Raw genomic sequence first — 15,053 nt, 5'->3', positions numbered from 1 at the left:
GGAGGCCTGTGCACTGCTAGCAGTGGGACGAATATAGGCTATTTATGTTATATATTTAATTTACTTTTTAATTATTCACTGAAAACTCGGTGAGGGGTGGGTCTTAGTTTATCTTGCGATGAATGTACCTATTGTTGACAATTGCAACATAAAAATACCTTTTAAAAAAAAGGTTAAAAAATATATTAATTCTTTACTATTTTTAAATTAATTTGGTATTCATCGAACTTCTATTATTGTCGGACGTGTTTGTAACGTTTGTAATTAACTACTAAAACCGAATTATATGCGAAGTGGCAAAACAATCAGCGTTTCTTTTAATACAGTCTGCGAGTGGTGAAATAATCAATCCACATACATTTAAACATGGTCCTTCGAGAGTGACTACTTCGTGTTCAAGAATTTTACCATCACACGACGATCACCGACAACGATCTAAGAGAGACGACGACATTATTTGTATACCATCAAGAGGATTGAGATACCTACCGTGCTGTTCAGTATATCGGGCCGGTCAACAACGTATCAAGAAGATTCTCATACAAGACAATCAAAACTTTTATTTCAGCATTATAATATATTTCGACGCTACATATTGTTTTTGCAACATAACCGTGAGTCAACAATTTATATTACTCCGGTCAAGAACATCGTCGCATCATTTCATTCAAGATTTTCATTTAAGTGAGCGAAAATATTTTCAAGATTTCGCGCCGTTTTCGCTTCAAGAAACAAACGAAGATCGGCATACGTCACACGGAACGAAACAAAACGGTTTGACAAATATACTTGACGTGTTTGTAACCTTTATAATTTCTACTAAAACCGAATTGTATACGAAGTGGCAAAACAGCGTTTCTTTTAATACAGTCTGCGAGTGGTGAAATAATCAATCCAAACACCTATAACTACCCCAATCGAGTTATAGTCGCGAACTTATGTTATATTATTATATATTTATTTATGTAGGTACTTATAACATACGTAACGCAATGATTGAAAAAGATTGTATATTATGTATTTCATTTTTCATTTCATTTCACAACGCTCCTGGCTTGTTGATTTAGCAATTACTCTTAGTAATACTATTGCTATTTTCTTGGATATTTGGATAAATAGTGTTTAATACATACTGTGGTAAGCACAGTATGTGTGTCGGTGTGTATATGTGTCACCACAACGCACTAAAGTCAAAGATGTAGGTATATGAATCGCTAGGCTTAAGTGGAGATGGACAGGACACTTGGCTAGACAGGATGACAACAGATGGACTAAGGCTGTTACTGAATGGTGGCCAAGGGATGGTATGCGATATCGAGGCAGACCACCAGCCCAGTGGTCGGATGATATTGTGAGGTACTTACGTCGGAAAGCAGTGGATGAGACTTCCACAGGACAGGAAAGGATGGCGTGAAAGAGAGGAGGCCTATACCCAGCAGTGGACACAGGCTTAGTAGATAGATAGATAGTACACTACTACATCCACCACATCACCTCCATCACCGCATATGGTGACATGTTATCAGCTCATTAACTTTCACCCACGTTTTCATCCCTTTAGGGGCTGATTTTCGGAATAAAAGCTATCCATTTTTGTTTTCCGAAGTCTAGTCTATCTCTGTACCAAATTTCTTCAAAATTGGTTCAGCGGTCTAGGCGCGAAAATGTAACAGACAGACAGAGTAAAGTACCTTCACATTTATATTGAATTAATGTTTTTAGGAAATGTTCTATTGTTTTATTTAGGGGACTTTTTAACTTACAGGATATAGGATTTAGCTCTTGAGGCCGAAATAAAAGTAACTCATTATGTTTTTCAACATTTTTTTATTTATTTTTCCCATTGCTAACCGTCTCTTTAATGTCTCAGAAAGATTGTTAATTTCTACGACTACTAAGCAACTAAATATTACATGAATCTAAATGAAAGAGAAACCGTGAAGAACTAATGAAGAAATACTACTTTATAAAGAAAGAAGATAATAAACCCTCTGCTTTACTCTAAGACGACGTTAGGTGACGTTTTCTGGAACCATTACGCCAGAAGATGAAGAAATCCCGGTGACGAAAAAGAGATTGGTGAAGAATTCTCATCAAAGCCAATCCAATCTCTAAAAAAGTCCTTTCCAATTTCAAAAACATGAGATTCCAGTTTTCATTCTTATTTCAAAAAACTATTCAATGCAATGGAATAGAGAATCCCTTTCCAATTTCAAATAATTTTCCGTCCATTCCAATCTTCAGTTCCTCAAAACTCCTTCCCAACGGTATTGGTTCCTTCCCAAGTTCTCCAGTTCTTCGAAATTCCCATCCAACGTTAGTTCCTTGGAAGTCCCAGGATCCTTACGCACCAACGGACAGCTGAACGATCTTGTTATTCACCTCGAGGAGTTCTTCCATATATTCGTCGTCTGACACGATGGTGGCGAGGCGTTTCAGGATGGAGAGCAACTCGCCATCACGCAGGCGGAGCTGGTCATTACACTGCTCAACCTCGTCTACTACTTCATCTGGTATCTGGAAGGATGAAATTGTTGCATTAGTTGTAGTTTCGATAACTAGACATTTTTGATAAGGACAGTCAGGCCGAATGACTACATCTAAGAAAGGACTGACTTCGCTGGGAGTAACGTCCTCCATGCCATATAAACCCAACTCATCTGTTTATAGTCAATGAGACTGACCGCAAGATAAAAAAAGTTAAGTTTTAGTTGTAGATTAGGTTATGTTGATGTCCATGATTGCCCTCGCTGACCATAGAGTTTTTTTCTTTTTCGACGTGACTTATTGTAGATTTGCCGCAGATGGCATTAACTACTTGGCCGGACAAATGGGGAGCGCTGAAGGCTCTCACCCGGTGCTGACCATAGAGTATTCCTTATTCCATGGTATAATAAAACCAGCCGGGTCTGCATGACAACCGCGCCGCGCGCGGCGCGAATTATATTGAGCGCTTCGACCAATAAACGATACGAATGCTATCTACGATGGACTTCAAACGACTATTGGTCGAAGACCTCGATATAATTCGCGCCGCGCGCGGCGCGGTTACCGTGCAGAGCCTACAGGTATGCTCAATCCTATGACAAACCGCCATTGCTAGCCCTTTAATGACGTAAGTGTTACCATTAAATCAGTATCTCCAAAATTCCAAGTTGCAAAGCAATATTGGTTTTTAGATGAAATGCTTCGATGTCGCCTTTTTAGATAGAACATACTTAAGTTATATCTCCTAAAAGTAAAGGCTTTATTCATCAGAGGAGAATTGAAAAGCTTTTACTTTGTTCATTAAAATCTACTGTATCTCATTTGAACATAATAATATAATATAACATAATTCAAACAGATACCAAAATAAATTGTACCTATATCTGTTGCCCGCTAACTAGCTTTTAAAGTACCTACACCTACCTACGTATTTTATCAACGTCAACAGATACGAGCTCGTTTCGACACACATGTTGTAGCACGTTTTCTGCCACAACCATGTTTTAGTATCCATGCGATTATACCGTTTTTACACCGGTTAAAACCGGTTCTATGACGTCATCCAACCTATTTCGGTTTACGCCGTCTGTAGGAATCTCCAATCTTGGCAACTTGGCTGTCTACCAACCTGATGACGTATACACGCCAATCTTGACTGAATAGCCTTCATAAATATCTTTTGCCGAATTCTTTGCAAATTCGACGGATATTAAGTTTTAAACGGTTTATTTTATATTATTTTGCATAGCAACTTTGTCGAATGTTTTTAGACATAAGATAGTCGGATCAAAAGATTAAAATGTGTGTGATTTTTGTCATGTTACGCTGTTGGTTTTGTCTTATTTTTGATTGATACAAATATACTTTATTGCACCAAAATAAAAAGAAATAATTACAAAAGACTCTTAACTACATGGCAAATGGCGGCCTTATCGCTTAAAGCGAAGAAGAAGCTTAAATTATAAGGCGAGGAAAAAAGTAAAAATTGAAATTGAAAGAATTGATTGATTGATTGGATGATTTATGTATACTGATACCGATATCGTATTGTGTGTATCTGGTCAATCTTACACTTGTCAAGACATTTTATAACTAAAATGACCAGTACAATGTTTTTTTATCTCCGTTACGAGTTGGATACCTTACCTATTGGAATGTTTTTATCCAACGGTAGGGATCATCCCCTTCTCGATTAAAGTTTGATCGAATTTTACTGTCTGCTGCAAAAAAACAGTACAAAAAACACCCTACACGAGGGTTGTACCCTTGATAATACCCTTGGCCAGTGCTAACCCTCCCCTTAATCCATTTAAATCATTTACGTTTGATCGTTTTAAGTGAGAACAGAGTTATCCCATTTGGACGAGTTTATCCAGTTGGAAACAGAATGAACTTTGAGAGGTACCTTCACACTACGTTCCACTTCAATTATGTTTCTGACATGTAATAAATGAATCAGACAGAGTACTGCGGGTCGGAAGGCAAGAGGGAAACCACTGCCCTTTTTTTCCCTAAAAAAGTAGCATGGAGAATGCTACACCGACAAGAGCGTGGCTCTTAAATTAATGATGATGATATTGTCTAGGTAGTTACCCGTATCATTTCTTTATCATTCATTGGCCCGAAGGTTGGCCGTATCTCTAAATATCACATCAGGTGTTTAAAAACATCTATAAACAGGTGCTTTTATCTGACAGGTTAACGGCAAAGGTTATCCAAAAAAGCTTTCAAATACTTTTAGTTATTTTTGCCGTACGATTAATCTGGTGCATTGTATAGTCATAACTTTTCTTTTGCCACAAATGCCATTAACTTCTTGACCGGACAAGTAGGGAGCGCTGAGGGTACAACAATTTAAGAGAATAGGCGCGAAACTTGCTTCAGGGCGTCGTCAGAGAGAGAAAAAGAAATCAAACCTAGTGGGCCAATAGTGATTTATGGATGAGGAATAGTCGTCGACGGCTCTCCATTTGTTCAATCAAGTAAAGTAAAGGATATGATGAGCCTTGGCAGGTTACCAGTCCAACATTTTGTCTACCTATTCCTGAAACGAAGCCAGGATGATAAGCAGCTGAACGCACTCACACATAGTTTCAAGATCGAATTAAGTATGTCAAAGTAAAATTTACCTTCTGCAGCTCCATGAAGGTTTCAAACTTCATCTTCTTCCTCTGCTTGCCGTTGTTGCCTTCGTAGAAGATGGTGAACTCCACAGTTTTGGGCTTCAGCGGGAAGTAGATACCAGCGGTCAGACGGCCCTTGGGGTCCCTGGCCAGAAGACTCCTGGAAACACGGAGGAAAGAAAATTATGGCCAATGGTGACAGTTATAATGACAATTATAAAGGAAATTGTAATAGTTATAAAGGAAAGTCCCTGATTGAGGTACTAAATACACATGCACAATTGCACTTGTAATTATTACGAATCAAATAGAGTTTATAGCACAGAAATTCATTTTAAGAATCAGATATAACACGTAAATACAACTAACTAAAACTTAGCACTTACTAGCTGTGTTAGTGAAAACTGCACTTAAGACGAATTTGGTCCAAGTCCGGTTCCGGGGGTTCTACGATACTATAGATTATAAAGGCATACCTTAAGTCCCAGACCAGGTTTCTCTTCTCGGTGACACTGACTGCAGTGAGGTAGGCTTTAGCGACGTAGATGAGAGACAGACGCTCTTTCACGTTGGCACCCCTGGTCTCCCGTTCGTGCCACTCTATGTAGTTGGTGTTCTGGAGGTTCAGCTGGTACATATACTCCTTGCGGCAGTGGGGCTCGTCTGATTGGGTGAACCAACCTGGAGGAAGGATAAAGATAAAGATAAGGATAAGGATAAAGATATTTTATAGCACTTACTTATGTTCAGGGAAAACTGATAGAGGGGAAAGATCGATAAATCCAGAATCATTCAGGATCTCTGTAGTCCAGTGGTTGCAACGCTCAACCTCTCACGATCCGGAGGCGCCAGGTTCGAATCCCGGTAGGGATATATCACAAAAATCACTTTGTGATCCCCAGTTTAATCTGGGGCCTGTTTAATAAAACTTACAATTGTAAATTACAATGACATTACGGAGTGTGTGATTATGAATATTTTGCAGTTTCATATTAGCTACGTAATGAACATCAAATTGTCGTTGTAATTTACAATTGTAAGTTTTATTAAACAGGCCCCAGGACATTACAAACTGATCACCTGGTTGTCCAGAAAGTTAGATGATCCATGCTTCGGAACCGGTTACAAGTTGCTGATGTAAGTAAGTAGTCGTTACATGAGCCATGTCAGGGGCCTTTGGCGGCTTAATAATTTAGTAACTCTGACACCAGCGTTGATGGAGTTGGTAATCCACCTCTTAACCCACGATAAGAAGAGAAGATTCAGGATTGGAGTTTGGCTCTTAGAAAGTTTCATAGGGTTTCAATAGAAACCGGTCAGCGAAAAGAATGATAGATAAATCAAATCTCTATTTAGGTTTAAGACTTTATATCAGAATGTGAGATCTTATTGCTTGTATTTTCTAACCAGCATTTTTTTAGGAATGATTTTAATGGTGTCTTTCTTACCTCCAAACTTGTAGATAATAATGGGAAATGATACTTGACATATTTTTTATATTTCTTTGTTATTTTGTCAGTAAAGATAATGTGTTTCGCACAGACAGAAAAATGCATCTTATAAAACGTTGCTTATATACGTACCAGTGTGAGGGTAGCATCGATCAGCCATAACGGTGACGACCCTGGAGATGTGGTAGCCCAGGTCAGAGAGGAACACGCCAGGTCGGCCGGCGATTCTCACGTGAATCGCCGCCATCACGTGGTCCTTCTCTGTCTCGATCAGAAACCCTTGTGGGCCAGGGAACGACGTCGCGTAGTCAACCAGGTCTTCAATATTCTCATCACAAGACACCAGCATCATCGACTTGGTAATCCCCGGGAAGTCCTTCTCCAGAACTTTAAGCTTCTTCATCACTTCCATGCCTAATCCCACACAGGTGTTCTTCTTGGGTCTGATTGGCGGGTTGTATTTTTGGAAGAATTCGTGAAGTGCCGGGTCAGGAGAGGCCATGTACGCGTCATAGAGAGTAAGGAAGTTGTTGACAGAGTCATAGTTTTCTGAGACGACGAGACGGCTCAGCAGCGCCTCGGCTTTCGCGACCAGATCCTCGTACTGTTGGAGGGTGAGGTGCAGCGCCGGGCGGGGAGCCCCCCACCGCGGGGGCGGCAGGGGGTGGTCTGCCGGCCAGTGGGGGCCGGGAAGGGGGGAGGCCGGGCTGTCCAATCAAAATAAATATATTATAGTACAAAAAACAAAAACTTTTTTTATATTGCATTCTAAAAACAATAAGAGACTTTCCACGTTACGTTCCTCAATTAAAATATAGATGGCGCTGATCAGATTTAACGTGATAATCACCTATTTTCTCAATACTCGGGGTACATAATTATTCAAAAATATAATCTAATGGCAGAGGCATAATAGGTATAGGTACCTATATAAATAATTGCTGCTTGATATTTGTATCACATCACTACATAGTATAAAACAAAGACGCTTTTTCTGTCCCTATATCTCTATGTACGTTTAAATCTTTAAAATTACGCAACGGATTTTGATGCGGTTTTTTAATAGATAGAGTGATTCAAGAGGAAGGTTTATATGTATACTTAATAACATCCATTAAATAGTGGAAAAATACTGTTATTTTTGAGGTTTCTAATGTGATGTCGTAAATCATTTCATTTTTTTCCTCAGCTTTGCACCCGAGCGAAGCCGGGGCGGGTCGCTAGTTATGTATAAAATTATGTCGCTATATATTGCTTCTCTTTATTTTGATCAGAATAATAATGCCTAAGTGTAATAAAATCAAAGATAAATGCATAGATACACAGATGCATATGTCTGTTTTCTGTTTTCCACGAAATTAGAAGGTTAAACGAAGGAAAATCTCATCAGCCTAAAATCGCCACCTATATTGTTTTTGAGGAGCTTTTTTTTTTGACGTGACTTATTGTGGATTTGCCGCAGATGGCATTAACTACTTGGCCGGACAAATGGGGAGCGCTGAAGGCTCTCAATTTTTTGAGGAGCATAGCCTGGAAAGTCTCTCATTGAAATAAATATCTTAAAGTGGTATACAAACCTGTCGAGTCAGCTCAACCACTCGGCGCCCCAGCGGCCCATAACGCGGCGGATGGCGCGCTCCTCAGACGAGGTGGACGCGACGGCGGAGCCCGGTGCATACGACCCTGCGGCTCCTGTGGCCTCCACGCCAGCAGGCGCGTCCGGAGACCACGAATGATGGTTAATTAACGGTTTTATATTTAACGTATCTGAAAAGGAAAGGTAAAGTCAGTTTATTTACTCTTGATTACTTTAAAGCTTAATTACTACTAACGGCCTCCGTGGGTCAGTCGACGACGCGGTAGCCCAGTTAGAAAGCTTGCCTCTCACTTTGAGGTCGCAGGTTCGAATCCAGCACAGGCCTAAACCAATGATTGTCGAATTTGTTTTCGAATTCATGTTTGGATCATTAATGATTATCACGTGATCAGCGAAGGTAAACATCATGAGGAAACCGACACTCCCGAGAAATGCATTTTCGGAGGTATGGTTTTCCCTTCGCGGGTTGGAAGGTCAGACAGGCAGTTGGTTCTGTAAAAAACCGGACCTGTCAAATCTTCAGGTTAGGTAAGCGGACCCTGTTGAAAATCTGGTTAATGCTAGGGAGATGTGGCCTCCGTGATTCAGTGGTTCAGCGTTGTGCTCACGATCCGGAGGTCCCGGGTTCGAATCCCGGTGGGGACAAATCACAAAAAATCACCTTGTGATTACTGAACTTTTTATTGATTTTGTACATCGCACTGCTTGCCATGCTGGACTGCAACATATTTTGGATACGTAAGTCACATAAAAGAATCTGGATAGACCTTACCCACTGGTACCTACTAGTCAAAAGTGAATTCATCGGTATTGCAACAACTACTTGGCGGGACAAATGTGAAGCGCTGAGGGCTCTCGGTACAACAAGAAAAGAGGCCTGAGGGTGCCCAGTAGGGCAATATATTCAGAGGTTACCAATTAATAACATAGACCTTGAAATTACTCACTATAGAAGTAGTAATAACTGACCAATGACTAGACCAGACATTCTACCCAGCTCAAACGAGTATACACAAACCCTAGTTGGAACCAATCTAGTAAATGGAATAGCCTGCTAACTGCGCAGTTACGCAGAAGTCATGACAATCCAATTAGAAACAGCAACCGGTTAGGTCACGCGACAGAAATGTCTTTATCTAACTAGTTTAATTGAATTAGATACTTAAATGTAGCTATTATACATTTCTACAGATACGAACAAGGATATAATTATAGTATACATACATGCATACATACAGTAGATAGTAGAAGCCGTAGATAGTAGGAGCAGGACGTCCACCACCACCTTATGATCATTTCGACGAACATTCGTTTTGCTTTTTTGTAAATGTTTTGTGAAAATTTTAAATGCTGTTATTGTCTTGTTTTTGTGTGTTGCGTCCTTTTATAATAAACTATTTCTAATCTATTCTATACAATTTACAATAACGTCAACTTGGGACTTTTTTAATGACAACGGTATAAACTTGGATGCAAGTAAATAATTTATATTTAAGTACTGGCTTAATTGTTAACAAGGTTTTTTTTTTTTGACGTGACTTATTGTAGATTTGCCGCAGATGGCATTAACTACTTGGCCGGACAAATGGGGAGCGCTGAAGGCTCTCACCCGGTACAACGTTTAAGACAACAGGCCTGAGGGTGCCCAGTTGGGCGCGAACCTCGGCTCAGGGCGTCGTCTGAGAGGAAAAATATTTGAAAGAATTAATCGACTCTAGTGGGTCGATAGCGATAAGCGCTGAATGAGGGAAATCGTCGTTAACAAGGAAAACCAATTATCCTCATAGAAAAACCATAATAATGCCGGCATTTCTAATGATACTGCCTCATCGCTCTTTATAACCACAGTAGGTATATGTTCTACCTCAATTATGTCATTGTGGCAATAAAATTTTCCATCATCATGATATAAAACATAAAGTAGTAGCCAGTAGTTTTACGGTGAATTTTACACTAGTTGAATCTGTGTCATTTCACAAGGTGTTATGGCTGAGGAGAAGGAATGACAAGAAACAGCAACACGTCTTTCAAATATACACTTGGAATATTCACTTCATTCAAACACTACATTATTATATAATAATATAATATGTATAATATATATATAGTGTAGCCCTCGCGGCATAACACCCGAATTATATCGCGGCGCGAAATATATCGACGGCTTCGATCAACAGCCATCGCTGCTTCTATTGGTCCCCGCAGGCATTTTTTTATCATTTAGGTAATCGTTAATCTTATAAGATTAAATGTTGTTTATTTTCTGCCGTATTCATAATACCGTCTGGTATTTGCTCGTGACGATAAACTGGTGAACGCATTGCCTATACTTTCTATTCCAAAGGGGAATTTTAAGTATTATTTTGTTGTTTTCTCAATTTTTATTTCAAACTACTTGCAAAAACAATGGACCCATGCTATCGTTTCGTTCAAGTCACGCGATGCAAGGTATTGATCGCGTTTTGGCAAGGTCAAGTTCATTATATGTATGTATTGTATTGTATGTTTACCTAATATTTTTTTAATTACACTGACGACAGGTAAAACTGTAGAATAGAACTCTTTTGAATAATGAGTAACCGATGACATATATTTACAATATGCACGCGCTATGCGGTTCAAACTCAAATATATTATTCTGTTACTATATCTTCTACGAAACGTCACTTTTGTGGAAGATATAAATGTACAGACGTCATCAATAAACGTTTCAAACATCTTCCTGATTTATAATTCTCCTATCATGTAATTACTATTATAAAAATCGTAACCTAAATCAATCAAGAAGACAAATGATCAATAGGTTTTTAATTGTCTTAGACTGGCTTTTATTTCTATATTAGCATTTTATTTATTTAAGTATTTATAATTTATCTTTGATCCAGTTATCTAACTTATATTCCAATTTTAATTAAATTAGATAACATTTTAGGTCTTTAGAACCCAATAATTAAACCAACACACAGATAGACCGTGAATTCAATTCAATAAAAAACAGTGTATGTGTTTGTGTGTTCAGACCTAACAGTTATCACCATTTTTATAGAAAATCCTAGGTACATATATGTATCAAATATCTGCATTGCAGTGGTGTATACCTTCCGGTTGATACGATTTCAATGCCAAATGACGCATACAAGTATACTATAGACGGGCATAGAAACCAACGAACAAACCATCTGAATATGATTAGAAGTGAAAATAGTATGATATAAAAAATAAAATTTTTAACAAAAAGAAACCGACTTCAAACGCAAAACTAAAAAGCAATAAATAAATTTACTTCGCACAAAGTAATTAGTACGTATTTTCAATTAGTTAATTAATTTATAATTCTGAAGCCGGTGCCAAGGAAATGCTACAACGAAGTACCGATTCATATATTTTTCAATACTGATTGTTTTGTAATTTTTTGTTTGACATTGTTTTGTAATTGCTTTGATATAGGTATTAAACAATATTGTGTGTACATAGTAATTTGATATTGTAGTAGGGTTGTTGTAGCATTTACTTGGCACCGACTTCAGAATTATAAATTAATTAACTAATTGAAAATACGTACTAATTACTTTGTGCGAAGTAAATTTATTTATTGCTTTTTAGTTTTGCGTTTGAAGTCGGTTTTTTTTTTGTTAAAAATTTTATTTTATTTTACGATTTTAAGTGATGGTTAGACCGAGCAAGGATGCAGACAGACAGATTTTCTGATTTATATTCATATATAATAATATAATATATTATTAGTAGTGATCACAATTATTATTGATGAACATGTTTACACACACACACTCACACACGCGCTAACGCACACGAGCACACGCGCACGTACACACGCACACACACAGATACACGCACACACACAGACACACGCACACACACACACACACACATGTGTATGTGTACATACACACATGTGGTTGTCAGTGGAAGCTGCTATCATACACACTCACGCATACATATAGATACAGTAGATTTCGCGTGGTTCGCTCGCTGCTAAAGCAGCTCGCGTGTCCTGTTTATTCGAAACTGTCCCTCTTCGTATGGCGGCCATCTTGTTTTTCCGCCATTTTGTTTTTTTTCACCGGCGACAGAATTTGACCAAGATTTAAATGGGTGTCGTGGAAACAAACAAAATCCAGGTGCAATAGGTTTGCCAGACCGTAGGATGTCTCCCTGATTGGGAGCAGTTTTCAAAGATGACGTTCCGATCACACCCCTATACATCATTTTTACCCCCAAGACATTTTCTGGAAAAACAAAATTTTGTATGGCGGCCATCTTGTTTTTTCGCCATTTTGTATTTTTTTCACCGGCCATTAAATTCGACTAAGATTTAAATAGGTTTCGTGAAAGAAAAATTGGTTCAGGTGTGATAGTTTCGCCAGGCCGTAGGGTGTCACCCTGATGCGGAGCAGTTTTCGAAAATCGGGAAGTATTTCCATACTTAACATGACGATCCGATCACAACCCCGATATATATTTTATATCCCGAGACATTTTCTGAAAAAACAAAATTGTGTATGGCGGCCATCTTGTTTTTCCGCCATTTTGTTTTTTTTTACGCGCTATGGAATTTGACCAAGATTTAAATAAGTGCTCTGAAAGAAATATTGGTTCACGTGCGATAGTTTTGCCAGGCCGTAGAGTATCTCTCTGATGCGGAGCAGTTTTTGGTGACCAGAAAGTATTTCCGTACTCTACATGACGTTTTGAGTAAGCGCCCCATACATTATTTTTACCCAAACGGGCTTCTTCCAAAATCGACAAAATTTTGTATGGCGGCCATCTTTTTTTTCCGCCATTTTGTTTTTTTGCACCGGCGATTGAATTTGATCAAGATTTAAATACGTTTCGTGAAAGAAAAATTGCTCCAGGTTGTATAGTTTTGCCAGGCCATAGGGTATCTCCCTGATGCTGACCAGTTTTCGAAGGTCGGGAAGTTTTCCCGAAGCCTAAAGATCGATCCGATCAATATGACTTTACAAACGCACTAGTCGCTCCTACGATTTTTGAAAATTCCCCTCGATTTCTCTGGTCTTCCATCATCAGATCCTGACTTCCTTGACATGGGACCCCCTTGGGTATATCTCCTTTCAAACAAAAAAAGAATTATCAAAATCGGTTCATATACGACGAAGATATGCCCGAACAAACATAAAAAAAAAAAAAAAAAAAAAAAAAAAAAAAAAAAAAAAAAATATACGGTCGAATTGAGAACCTCCTCCTTTTTTGAAGTCGGTAAAAATCGAGACAAATCTACTTATCGGTCATCATCACAAAAACAGCCATTGTCGCTCTTGTCGGTGTAGCATTCTCCATGCTACTTTTTTAGGGAGGAATATGGATATGGGTGAAGACCTTAACGGTTGCAGAGACGGAGATGGGAGCCATCGGTACGGCAATGCAGGACGGAAGGGGCAAGTCACAGGGACTGAAACCTGGAACCTGACAGAGGGCAGCAATAACTGTTCAGAGGCGGAGGACAGGAGTACGGCTTTGAAATAAACTACTCTGGACGCCATCCTACTCGCGTCAGACAGAGTACTGTTGAGCGGAAGGCAAGAGGAACTATAGGTAACTAGCAAAAAAGTAAGATGTGGGTTCTGGTTTCTGGAAGCTTGAGAGAAATTCCTTGGAGAAGAAGTTGTGCGACAACCATCAGTTAAGTAGATCCAGCAGTAAAGTGACCTATAAGTAGGTCATATTTGTAGGTACATCATTTCATTTCATAAAAAAAGACAACCGATTCTAGGATATATTTGAGATGACACTTCTTCTTCTTCTTCGTGTGGGTTGTGAGGTGGATGACCAACCTCATCAACCCTGGTGTCAGGGTTATTATTGAGCCGCCAAAGGCCCCTGACGTGACTCATGTAACGACTACGTACTTACATCAGTAAGTAGTAACCGGGACCAACGGCTTAACGTGCCTTCCGAAGCACGGATCATCTTACTTTCGGAAATTCAGGTGATCAGCCTGTAATGTCTTAACCAAACTAGAGATCACAAAGTGAATTTTGTGATATGTCCCCACTGGGATTCGAACCCGGGACCTCCGGATCGTGAGCACAACGCTCAACCACTGGACCACGGAAGCCGTTTACGTGAAATGACATTCTTCTTCATATCGTCTGGATTGTGAAGTGGAATACCAGCCTCATGACACTAATGACTAATGATTGTCTTCTGGTGTTCTGAAATTCACCCAAAAGTTAAAGTGCAACTGTAGGAAGCAGGAACCAAATGCGCATGACGACATTATCGTCGAACAGACGTTATTTCCAGACGTAAACACGGCGAAAAGGTCAGACGCGATTGAAATAGCCACTCCTTCCTTCCATACGAAGCAAATGGGAGAATTATCGCGAAAAAACTAACCTAATTAAAATTCCTGATAACGCGAATGATTTATGACACCTAAATATAGCTGTAAATAAAAACAGGAAGGTAAACATACCCATAATGGCGCTAGCCGGACGATCCTCCAAGCTCTTTATTTGTTTACTTCTAGAACGAAACTGGTTATCCCTGCGCGAGCGCGGTCTATATAAACCGCCAATTCCGTATTTCCCCTCCCTCCCCGACCCCTTCGCCGACATGCGTCATTCAAGAGATCCTCACACTACTTTTTCCTAAGTGTGCGTAGCTTACACTGTATCTACACAGCGATAAAGTTTGCATGTGTGCGTGTGCGCGTCATATTACACGCACACTAAGTATTGCTGCGTTGTTGGCAAGTTTGTTTACATGTATACAAAGTTATATATACAAATTCCCATAACTGTGTCATATAATAGGTATGGTGATATGAAAACGTGAGGTGATAGCACGTGCTGAAGCCGTGTGGTTTTTAGTAGAACCTGGGTCGATATTTAGCAACGGTGACCTAGGTAT

The 15,053-nt window shown here is 39.3% G+C and overlaps 1 protein-coding gene across 1 annotated transcript; it reads right to left on the bottom strand.

Annotated features, from left to right (window-relative positions):
* Positions 1 to 1,807: 1,807 nt before the first annotated feature.
* Positions 1,808 to 14,701, bottom strand: LOC126374004 (uncharacterized). The gene is made up of 6 exons (XM_050020449.1): positions 14,617 to 14,701; positions 8,140 to 8,329; positions 6,695 to 7,269; positions 5,588 to 5,792; positions 5,118 to 5,271; positions 1,808 to 2,517 (listed from the first exon to the last, which is right to left on the bottom strand). The coding sequence occupies exons 3-6, from the start codon at positions 7,062 to 7,064 to the stop codon at positions 2,344 to 2,346; spliced, it is 903 nt and encodes a 300-aa protein (XP_049876406.1). The 5' UTR covers positions 7,065 to 7,269; positions 8,140 to 8,329; positions 14,617 to 14,701; the 3' UTR covers positions 1,808 to 2,343.
* Positions 14,702 to 15,053: the final 352 nt, after the last annotated feature.

This window comes from Pectinophora gossypiella, chromosome 16, assembly GCF_024362695.1.
Source record: "Pectinophora gossypiella chromosome 16, ilPecGoss1.1, whole genome shotgun sequence".
Lineage (NCBI taxonomy): Eukaryota > Metazoa > Arthropoda > Insecta > Lepidoptera > Gelechiidae > Pectinophora > Pectinophora gossypiella.
This window is presented reverse-complemented; position numbering and strand designations above follow the sequence as displayed.

Excerpts from the sequence above, each read along its gene's own strand:
- LOC126374004 (XM_050020449.1), bottom strand. The coding sequence starts at position 7,064 with ATGGCCTCTCCTGACCCGGCACTTCACGAATTCTTCCAAAAATACAAC. Across the intron at positions 5,272-5,587 it reads AACCTGGTCTGGGACTTAAG|GAGTCTTCTGGCCAGGGACC; the intron begins GTATGCCTTTAT and ends CCGTGTTTCCAG. Across the intron at positions 2,518-5,117 it reads CCTTCATGGAGCTGCAGAAG|ATACCAGATGAAGTAGTAGA; the intron begins GTAAATTTTACT and ends TCATCCTTCCAG.